At 30.6% G+C, this 12,398-nt stretch overlaps 1 protein-coding gene across 1 annotated transcript; it reads left to right on the top strand.

Annotated features, from left to right (window-relative positions):
- Positions 1 to 10,826: 10,826 nt before the first annotated feature.
- On the top strand, positions 10,827 to 11,670 carry LOC129314991 (NDR1/HIN1-like protein 1). Its single transcript, XM_054958483.1, has one exon. It carries the CDS (start codon positions 10,866 to 10,868, stop codon positions 11,463 to 11,465), a length of 600 nt encoding a protein of 199 aa, XP_054814458.1. The 5' UTR covers positions 10,827 to 10,865; the 3' UTR covers positions 11,466 to 11,670.
- The last annotated feature ends 728 nt before the right edge of the window (positions 11,671 to 12,398 follow it).

Raw genomic sequence — 12,398 nt, 5'->3', positions numbered from 1 at the left:
AAAACCATATCTGAGCATTAAGCCAATTTAAAAAACCTTGAAGAATACATCCTTAAGTCAAAATAGGGGGTGAAGTGTCAAAATGGTTTTTTTCTCTATTCCTTTAAATGCTAAATTCATATTATGCACCGACTGTAAATATAAATATTTTGATTACCTATTTGTCGTGAGATTTTAAGAATCTCTATAGGCATTTAAAATGATTGCATACTATGTAAATTAATAAGATTTTACAGGTATGAATATTCAACTTGTATATTTAAGATGGGTTCTAATGGCTCACCATTAAAATTAACTCTCTTTTTTATAATTTAAATCAATAAAATATTTAACAGTATCATGTGAGATTTAAAGAATCTTCGTAGATGTTCAAATTAATTGCCCTATCATGTAGGATAATAAATCCTCACAGATATCATGATTTGCAATTTATATGGGTAATAAATAAATGAATTTTGTAAATAAAATAATAAATGTTTTTATGATTTTAATTAATTAAATTAATAAATTTGAATTATAATCACATTTTTTAATTAAATCTTTTGGTTATGTGAGATTTTTAAAACTCCGTAAACCTTTAAAATAATTGTACTACCGTGTAAGTTGATAAAGCTTCACAGGTATAGCAATTAAGATTTATATATTTAAAAATATACATTATATAATTACGCATTAAAATATATTTAAAGTTAATATTATTTAATCCTTTTATTGTATGGGACTTTGAATCTTTGTAAATATTTGGGATAATGTCGTATCATATAAATTAATAAAGTTTCGCAGATATGAGAGTAAAACTTATATGTTAATATGGGTTTCAAAGGCCCATTATTAAAATTAATTCTCTTTCTATAATCCAAATTAATAATTTATTTAAGTCGCATGTGAGATTTTCAGAATCTTCATAGAGACTGAAATCAATCACATCATTGTGTGGGATAATAAGTCCTTACAGATGTAGTGATTTTTAATTTTTTATAATAAATAAAGGATTTTTGTAAATAATCATATAATACACAATTTAGAAAATTAATTAACCAAATTAATATATTTAAATTGTAATTATATTTACCGATTATATCTTTTAGTCACGTGACGTTCTTGAATCTTCATAGATTTTTAAGATCATCATATTATCATATAAGTTAATAATACTCTACAGATATAATGATTAAGTTTTTTAATATATATATATATATATTATATTAAATTAATCAAATTAAAGTGTACTTAAGTGTATATTATTTAATCTTTTATCGTGTAATATTTTAGAATCTCTGTAGATATTTAGGATAATCATATTACTGTATAAGTTAATAAGGCTTTGTAGGTATGACGATTAAGATTCTTTAAAAGCATATATATGCTTAAAAATTTATTACTAACAATCAAAAATATAAATAAATTGAGTTATTAAACTCTTTTATCGTATGAGATTTTAAAATCTCCACAGATATTTAGAACGATTGCATTACTGTATGAACCAATAAAGTTCTGCAGGTATAGCATTTAAATTTTCAATCATAAAATATAAAAATAATAATTTTAAACCCTTTTCTTTTCTTTATTTCAAAAATTTAAAAATTAAGAAAATAATTAAAATTAAATTACTTTTTACAATTTAAAACACACATCAAAATTTTAAAAATTATTTTATTTGTAAAATAATGAATTATTTCTAATTAATTTCTCTTCAAAAAAAATATTTTCATTGACAAACTTTTAACCCGAACTACATGTACTTTGATCCTTATCACAGGGTACGTAGGCCTCAAGGTCAGATTTTGAGTCAAGTCTTCCCTCATAAATAAATAAATAAATATTTTCCACTTAATTCTTATTATTTTTATATCAAACACATGAATATAAAAGGAATAATTAAAATAATTTTAAAACTACATTAATATAGCACAACAAATTTCAGGTAACAGTTCTCACGAATGGGTGTTGTAGGGTGCCTAACACCTTTTCCACACTCAATCGACTCCCAAACCTATTTTTTATTTTCGCAGACCATCCTTGTTCTTTTTTAATTGATTTCCCAAGATTTCTCTTAAAATTTTGGTGGCGACTCTCATTCCATCCAGTTCCCGCCATGAAGGCCGAAACCTCCGCTCGCTCGTTGTCAGCGTCGCATTTTTCAGATGTGACAATATATGTATATCTATATATATTTAATTTTTTTATTATCATAAATGCTTTGTTTTTCGATCTCCCCTAACAATTTTTTTTGGCTCCACCTTTGATTACAGTGACAATGTGAAGCCAAAGGCTTCCTCAGTAAAATCTAAAGATTATGGTTAAATCAAGGTAAGACATGAATTCGGCTGGTGGTGTGACTAAGGGTGTCATGAGGAAGCCTAAGACCTCTGAGTCATTATCAAAGACCCAGAAGGCCATCCTTCAATTCATCATTGGAAGGATCGCTTGCTTCCTCAAGGTTTGCAAGTTTGCCAAGCATGTTGATGCGAAGCTCTTATTTATCTCTTGGCTGTCCTCGAGTATCTTGTTAGGTATGTTTATTCTCACTCATGCTTCTTTCAATCACCAACCATGCGGGCAAGCGGAATCTGAGTTCGCTTCCCTTTGGAGTTTTCCATCTTTAGCCATAATGCTTTAGATTTGAGAGATGTCAGGGATGCAACATGATTCGAAGATTTGGGGAGAGCTTTGTTGGGCTCAAGTCGCAACACTTTCTCATGCCTTTTCAATTTCCCTGCTCGTTCCATTTCATTTGATGGAAGTTTCAATATCTCCAAAGATCCCCCATTGGCATCGCTCAGCTCCTTCCGTTCCTCCACTCAGTTAAGTTATTCCTTGTAGCAGTATACACAAAAAGACTTTTGGGGGTTGGATGCTATTTTGTAGTTTGTTTGGTTGATCAACTTTTGTATGCTTAAGCATGCTAAGCGGATATAAGCTGGTTTGTTTTTCTTGGCAATCATCATTCCATATAAGATTCATAAAATACGCAACGGTTCAATTCTTTCGAAGAAATTGGTCACTGCAGTGTCTTGTACTCTTAGCCTACTAATTTGGTTGAGATTGTTCTTAGTTTAGCTTCAACTTCGTGTTATTCAACTTGGCATGCTTGATCATCATCACGTTTCTGATGAAACTGGGAATTAAAACAGTGGAATTAGTATATGCTATGTACTGGAGACGGTGAACACTAATCTGTTTAGTGTATTGAAATATTTCCTATATATATAGTTGCTATATTTTATTACCTCTATTCTATGCTAAACCAAATTATTCGTTAATGTTCCTTTATCCTAATAATGCAAATAGATAATTCAAGGTCACGGATCATTTCTTAGGCAGGGTGAGACGTGTGGGAATACCTTCAATTATGCAGTATGTTTCTGCATTGTGAGTATTTTTAAACAGAGACATACATCAAGGTCTCCTTCAATTATGTCAAGATAACATCTCTTGATAAAATATTTGCAATTTCTTTATGCAAGTGTTCCCTCTCAGTCTATTCAATTTCTCATGCATGACTCACAACAATTACGCAATAAATCCGTTATTAAAAAAAAACATGACATTTTTTAAATGCGGCAACTGTTTTAATTTATATTTAAAAGTATCAACTGTTTTAATTCATATTTAAAAGTATCATCTACTGATGGTAGTTTAAACCATCATCATTAAGTTTTATATTAAAATTTTCACTTTCGAGGAAACAATTATGCACCACAGATATTTCCAAAAGCGTTGATGATGATGCTAAGGCATCTAGCGTCCACATTCTTCTTTATTTTCGTCTTGGAAAGAGCAACCTTCTTTAGTATAGTGTGGCATTTAATGGAAACCTATATATTAGCCGCATCAATAAATTGTGTAGAACTTTGATGTTCTAATCATTAATCAATGTTTATCATGTTGGGATTTTTAACCACAATTAGTGCAGGATAATTATTCTTTCAATGCATGCGGTGCGGATGATTCTTGTAGAAAAGTCCTTTTTCCTTGCTCCGAAACCTGCAAATATCAGCTGACTGCAAAATACCATGGCCTCAAAATCGTTAATCTAAGCCTCTTTTATACTCCCATTGTTTTAAATTATAAAATATTTTTTTAAAAAAATTAACATTTTAAAATATAAGACATTTTAATAAAAATAAAATTTTATTAATAATTTTTTTAATATTATCGTTATCATATATTCTCTCTCTTTAATATTCTTTTGTTAATGGATTATTAAATGAAGGACATTTTTAAAAGTTTATATTTTTGTCTTGAAAATATAAAGCTGTGGAGTATATTTAATGAGTTTTATTGATGTATAAAATTTTATTTAAAAGTATTTTATAATTTAAAACGGATGGAGTATGTAATAATAAGAAACTTCAAAATGCTTTTGTCTTTGCTTACTCAGAAAGTCCATAGGGAAAATTCCACCTAATTATAATTATTTTCCCATGTTCTTCTGGATTCCTTGAAACTAAAAGCATGATGATGAATTAAGGTGGGAGTGGCTTCTGATTATACTTTGCAGGAGGTTTCAGGCTGCTTCTCAAACTCATAAGTTATAATATTTACATTTAATATAGTGGTAAGCACTCATGTTTAGTCAGGAAGGGAGGACGGGTAACCATAAATTATAAATGTTAATAGAAATGAAAAATTAATCATACAGTACAACTGCAAACTAACTACTAACTACTAACTACTATAGTATATAAATCTTGTAGGATCAACCTAATTGGCTAGAAAAACCTTGTCTCTAATTTGTTGATAGATTTTAGTCTAATATTAATATTATTCTCCTATTAATTGATTGATTTAATTAAATATATTTTTCTTAGGAAGGTGACATGAAATATTTCTTTCACATTATAACGTGAATTGTGATTAAAAAATCTATTATTTATTATCAGAACATGTTCAATTTTTAAAAAATTAACATTCACTCATTTTTTTACATTTTGAAATTGAATATATATATATATATATATATTAACAAGTCTTAATTTTGTCTAACAAGGCAATGTTACTTCTTAAATTGGAAGTTTGTAAATGTTATATATAATATTTCTTTTAAATTTTTTAATTTCAACCCATGTAACACACATGATCCATTCTAGTTGTCCTAAAAAGTTTAGATCAATCATGAAAAAATAGCACTGTCTAGACCGGTGCTCTTATTATGAATTATAAATGCTAAATCGATAGCTAAGTTTAAAAAGTAGATTTAATAACAATTAAATTTTCAACACTTTTTTTTTTGAAAAATAGATTGTGAATATCAATTAAGACAGCAGGAGTTTCACTTGCAGGTAAAACATTTAAATCTAAAGTATATTATGTAGTCTGCAATTGACATTCTTGTTTATATATATGAGTCAATATTTAAAGCTCATTTTCATAATTTTATTGAAAACTTAACTGTCATTGTCTTAATTTTTTTTAAGATTTAAATGACGTTCTCCCATTATAAATTATCAACGTTACAAGTTTTTGGATTAGTTTCTTAAAATGTAAAATTTTAAAATGATTCAATTTCTGTAATGATGGCCTACAGGTTGTTTTTGAAGTAATGTTTTGATTGATTCTGGCCAAAAAAGTAATGACACGCGAAAGAATTTTTCTTGAAATAACAAGTATGACAAGATGGGAGGAATATTATTTTATGCCAGACGGACGCTGGCTTGGCTACTGGCAAGGTGATTTATAATTACACGTAGACGATGTCTGTGTGACTGTGTCCATCCCTGATTGGTTTTTAACTCTGTACAACTGAGTTCGAGCGCGTGCACTCTACTAATGAATTTCGAATTTCTAAATATTTTTGATATGTAGTAGCGGGGAGAGCAATACAAAATAAATAAAGATATTCATATAGGAGACTCATTTCTTTTATTTAGACAGTACATTCTAGATTTTCTTCTTGCTTCGTAGATAGAAGCATATATCAATGGCATTTGTTAATGGCAAACAATCAAAACTTCAAAAGATTATACACAAATACATTTTCTGGGTTTTATCTTTAGTTTGGATGGAGTAAAAAATAGAGAGAATAGAGATTAGGGGGAAAACTTTCAAAAATAATAAAAAATCATTATTTTTGAAAATTTTTCCCATTAGTTTTTCCCTCTCCCTATTTTCTTATCACTTTTTTTATCCATCCTAGTCAAGTCTTAAATCATCTTGACTGCTTATAATTTCAATCAACCAGGCTCTGTATTCATGGGCTTTAGGCCGCTTGGTTTTTTTTGTGAATAACACAAGGTCATATGCATTAACCAACAAACAAAAAAACACAAAAGTTTAGGCCCAAATAGCCCTTTTACTGTGATAGGTTATAAAGTACCAATAAGACTAGGTAGATTTAAGAGCCTGCAACCAGGGGATAAAAATAACTGATTGCAGGGCACCATTGGCAAATAATGACTTCTCTCTCTCTGTTTTTTTTTTTTTTTTTGAATGGAAATGGAATAGGATTGGGAAACACATCGACAATAGAACCGGAGAAAAATGAAACAAAACTTGAAGAGTATGCTAATTAGGACATGTTCAGGAAAATAAATAAAAATCTGATAATTTATGTGCTGCATGTGCATTCCTTTTACCATTAACTCTTATCACAATTAAATTAAATAATTAATTTATCAGAGTGTAAAGTTTATTTAATTAAATTGAGATAAGAAATATTTAATTAGACCTGAGTAATAAAATGATCAAGGAAATGTGAATAGAAAAGCATTGCAAGACACAAATGTAGAGATGCACATACTTAAACTAAATCCTAAGGCTAAGTAAAAACTTGTTAAAGAGACAACATTAAAATTCATCTTTTCTTGATAACTCCTAATTAAGGATGAAATAATGAAAACTAATTTGATCAATCATTTTAGCTTATTAAAAGACATAATTTCCATGTTTAACATCAAAGTTGTGAAAAGGTGCATTTTATGACTAAAATATCCCTAATGCATGTAACATTTATATCTAGGCAAATATGCATAGTGAATGTCTTATGGATATATTTGGGCATGTAAAGTAATCCAAATAAGCTATGAAATATGTGTAAATAATGAGTATTATCACCTTACTTACTAGGTAAACTTTCACCCATCCATGATCATGCAACATACTTACGTTATTCAATAACATGTTGATAAGTTACATTTATTTCACATTTTTTCTTGTTATTATTGACCAAAAATTATGTTATATTTATGTTATATTTACCCAATTGCATTAATCATAAAAAAATTATCTAAGTATAAGATTCTATACATTAGGAGCATTTTGATCATAAAATTAAAATTTTGAGAAAATGGTTGAGAAAATTTGTTAAGATATATTTGTAGTCTAGAATAAAAATGGTTCAATTAGATTTCTTAAACTAATTTTAGATTGAGAATAATTAATTTCACAAGTTGACAATTTTGAAAAGTCAAAGTTTCGGGTTGGCTTGCTTTCTTACACTTAGGTTAGGTCATTGTTGTGCATATGTGGCTTATAATTTTTGGGCTATTTGGCATGCCCCTTTGTCCTTTTTTAATGTCATAATTGATTTTTATTATTAATTTACATCGTGCCACATATTTAAAAATTAATTTTAATTGAAAAATGTAAATATTATTCATATACTTTGAACTTTGATTTTGTATGTCACACTTATTTGTGTAGAGTTACACACTTTATATTTGGCATACGAGGACCATTGGATTGGAATACTGGATGAGTATAGAGAAAAAATTCTTGAATTTTGGGTAAGACTACAAGCCTTGCATGATCTTATACACATTGTATCACATTTTGATTTCACTCACTCTCTCTCTTAATTTTCTATTGTCTTTAGCTTTATTTAATTCAATTTTCAAACCATGTTACTTTGAATTTTTGTGCATTTTACCATGATAAAGAATAAATTTATCTTGAGTCATTTTTCACTAATTTTTTAATACTAGAGTTGGGCTCATTCACCCTATACTTGAATTAAACTATCCTAATTTTATTTTTCAGCATTCATTCTTTATTCACTCTTATTTTGCAGCCACCTTCTCCATTATCTCTCTATTGTTCTTCATGTTCTTCATCTCCATCTTACCTTCTCTCCTTCATATCTGATGATTTAACTATTAAAATTTTAATTCGACTCCATCATTCTTATTTTTCCATCTCACTCTTCAAACCTTAAGCTTTATTTTCTTGATTTGGCTTCAAAATTCTCAAGGTGTTCATGAGTATGGTTCAACCATAGTGGAAGGATTGTGCTCAAGTGGGTTCCAAGATGACCAGAAGCTAAATCTATAAGGAGAGAAGGATGCTAAATGAGTTTTTCAGCAGCAACAGTTTGTCGATCGCTTTTGATTGGTAGTTTATGTGGCAACAAAGTTTGTCGCTAATGTTCAACATTCAGTAACAACTAAATGGTCAACATTGATATATGATTTTTACTAATTCTTAATTTTTAGTGGTAACTATCTTTCTATAGTGACAAGTTTTCCTTTTTATGGTGACATTTGTTGTCGTTAATTGAATATTTTTAATAATAACTTTTATTATCACTGCAGATAAAATCAATGACAAGAGCTCTCGTTGTGATATTGTAACGACTTTTGGTCACTGTTGAAAGTTAATTTTTTTTTGTAGTGAATGTAACCCTTACTATTGACAAAAATCAACTTTAATTATTGTTTAATCAAAAAATGATATTAAAAATTATATAAAAGGACCAAGAAAAATTTCTTGATCATTTTCTATAATTTGTTGGATCATTGTTTGTGACTTTTGAGTCCTTATCTATTTGCATAAAAAAAGAATAATTAAAAGAGTTCTTGATCTGGAAGCTCGCTCATTTACATGAAAGCTTAAAATATGTTTGTTTTTTCCCCGTTTTACTTTAGGTGGCTGATCCAAATACAAATACGTGAAAGTCATTTTCTTATATTAACTTTAATTTGTAGATCTCAATTTATTCTTTAATTTTATAACTTCTAATCCAGACGTGCCTGAAGTTGTATGAAGTTGATCTCACTAGTATTGTGTGATTTTTTTTTTTTAATATGATGCAAGTCATTATCTTACAATATTGACGTTGCTTGTATTTTTCCACTTGAAGGAAGCATCTTATTAATCTCCCATAACTAACCGACGATAACCTTATCTCGCTGTGAGTACGAGCCTGTGGACCGTAGGCAACAATACAGCTTGGAATTTCGTGTGCATGCAGTTGATCTCACCGGGTCTGCTGTGACTTTTCAAGTTATAATGCCAGCTAGCTAGCCAATATCTTGCAATATTGAACTATCTCATTTCCGCTCCGATGAAATAGGTCGGGAAGTGGCTTTCTCTGGTCTAGGACCTATTGAATTTAATAATTTTTAAAAATACAGATTAGGTTATGTCATTAAAATTTAATCTCCAATCGTTTTAAAACTACAATGTAAAGAAATGAAGAAACTCTATCCTCTTGCATCCAAAACGGGTTGTTATTTGTCAAAATCATTGATATTGATTGATTGATGGACCAAGTCAAGGTCTTCGTGGAAAGTTACTTTTTTTTGTTGTTGTTTTGGCCAACTTCGTGGAAAGTTACTTGCATTTTCAGATTTGAGTCGTATGGTTGGTATAGTTGGGAATATAAGTGAGTTTAATTTTTATGAACTCGAAACTTTAAAGGCTTAAGTTTTTAAGTTAAATTTTTTATTTTCAATCTCTTTTTAAGATCTAACTCTTATATAAAAGGCTCAAGATTGAATTTAAAAGTCCTGTTCTAAAAACTTAAAAAAATTAAAATAAAATTAAACAGTATAAATTAATTAAAATATTTTAAAATAAAAAAATTAAAATTCTCACAATATTTTAAAAATTAAACATGTTTAGAAATCTAAATAACATACATTTATCAATCAAAACTCAAATCCTCCTCATCCTCATCGTCAATGAATAAAACATTAGATCCCTCGAATGTAAGTGTACTTGTTGAAGATGAAAATAAAAATTCAATGTCAATTACCTTTACAACTTCTTCATCATCACTTATAATAAATATTAATCAAATTGTGTTATTATCAATCAAATATATATATGTACTCTGTGTGTGTGTATATAAGATAACTAGGTTTATTAAAATTTAAAGGGTCGCCCGAACCTGAGTCTTTTTTTACAGAGCTTATCAAGACCAGGCCCTCAAATTCATTTCTTCTAAAAAAAATAATTTTTAAAATTTAAACTCTTATTTAAATTGAATTTACAGACCCAACCTTTATTTTTGTCTCTAATGGTCGGTCGCTGAATCTAACTAAGCAGTCTTGCGTTTCAGACGGGTAATAAAATTCCCATTTATTATGGGAGGGACCCTCCACAGTCATGTCCCTTGGTTTTTTTTTTTTAATACCTTTTTTATGACTTTGGGGGGTCATCCCTCCCACAATAAATTAACTAAGCTTTTAGAATTTTTATCAAAGAAAAATACCCCATCTAGCACTTTAATTTATTGCTTGGTTTTAGCATATATATCAACTTTTTTTTAATGATCCTATCTCTTGATGTAAGAGATTGAAGGAACAAACTATCGGAAAAAATCTTGTGCGTGGGTTGTTGTGTGTTGTGTGAGAAATGTACGTGTGTGAGATCTTATTGGGGAAGGATTAAATAGGATATTTAAAAAAAAGTTAACTTTTAATTTATACGTTTTCATTATTTAATTGGTTATAAAATCCATACTAGACAGACTATATTGGAATTTGACCGGCCGGTCCATGTTATTCTCGTGTTATTCAGACTCGGTACGAATTCTATCGCCAATCAAGTTTTTCTATAAATTAAATGCCAAGCACTCGCAGGGTTGAAGCAAACCATTATCCTCGACCCGCTCCGGACGTGGAGAAACCAGTACAAACATCATGTTCCAGGACCGCTGCTGCGACGACGATGAGCGCCGCCAGCTCATCCGCCGCATACTCATCGGCATCCTGGCCCTAACCGGCCTAATACTTTTCATCATCATCTTGATACTCATCATCTTGAGACCCACCAAACCCCGTTTCACACTCCAGGATGCAGCTCTTTACGCCCTCAACTCCAACGAATCACCTTTTCCCACCCTCAACCTCACCATGCAGGCCACTTTCTCTGCTCAAAATCCCAATGACCGAATCGGCGTTTTCTACCGCTCCCTCGAGGTCTACGTTACCTACCGCGACCAGCAGGTCTCGCTGACCGTGCTCCTCCCTCCCGCCTACCAAGACCACCACGACATCACCTTCTGGTCGCCCTACTTGTACGGCATCTCCGTGACCGTGCCACCATACGCGGTGGACGCTCTGCAGCAGGATAAGAATGCTGGGGCGGTGATGCTGAAGGTGGTGGTCGAAGGAAGAGTTAAATGGAAGGTGGGTTCGTGGGTATCCGGGACGTACCACCTCCATGTCAACTGTCCCGCTTATATCAGGCTCGCCGGTAGCCGGATCAATGGGATCCAAAGTTGCGGTGTTGATGTTTAATGCATTTCATGTGAGAGTGTAGTCATAATCAAAATAGCTGTTGATGATATATATAGAGAGAGAGACAGAGAGTGATTTACCTTGACCTAAAACACTCTTCGTCTTGTTTATTTTCTTCCACGTGAGCGAGATAATCGATATATCTCGTCGAGTCCTCGATGTTTCCATGGATAACCAATAAGCCAGATTAATTAATTTCAGTTCTTATTAATTATTATTGTTTAGTCTTCACTTCCTACGTTGCATGCACCTCATATATAGTACTGCTATTGCTATTGCGAAGACAGTTTTTTTTTTTTTTAAATATATATATCAAATGCTATTGGTTAATCTTTCCCGCCTTTTTTATTCTAACATGGCACCTTGAAAATTGACGTGCGTTTGTTTATGTGAATTGGCATGACCTCCGATTTGGTGAATATAATTCCCACAATTGAGAGAATCTGGAGTTTGTAATTTTGGTTCGAAACATAGTCGAAATTATGTTACTGATGGTTTGTGTGATTGATAATTAACGTGATATTAAGAAGACAATTTCTCGACCACCAAAAAAAAAAAGGACGCTTTCTTATCAATATCAAGTGAGCGGACTTGGCGGGCATTCCATTGATTCCTAATATTAAAAAGACACTCTCTTATCAAGTGACTTGCCGTATTCTTTACCACTAAAATAATTACCAATTCGAAGAACATTTGTTATCGCCTTGTTAGGTGGGAGATGGGGCAGTCAGTCTTTGAGGACCCCAGACAAGAAGAAATCTTGGCAGAAATAAAAAGCGGAACCGGTTTCGCATCATCTAGCAAGATCTGAACCGTTCAAATTTTAATTTAAATGATCCAAATTTTTTTAATTTTAATTTTATATTTTATAGAAATAAAATTTATAAATTTTTTTAATAAATATATTCATCATCAATTTGGACAGTGTTGATT

This window comes from Prosopis cineraria, unplaced genomic scaffold (genome assembly GCF_029017545.1).
Source record: "Prosopis cineraria cultivar Desert tree isolate PC_DT_omini unplaced genomic scaffold, ASM2901754v1 PC7, whole genome shotgun sequence".
Classification (NCBI taxonomy): domain Eukaryota; kingdom Viridiplantae; phylum Streptophyta; class Magnoliopsida; order Fabales; family Fabaceae; genus Prosopis; species Prosopis cineraria.
This window is presented reverse-complemented; position numbering and strand designations above follow the sequence as displayed.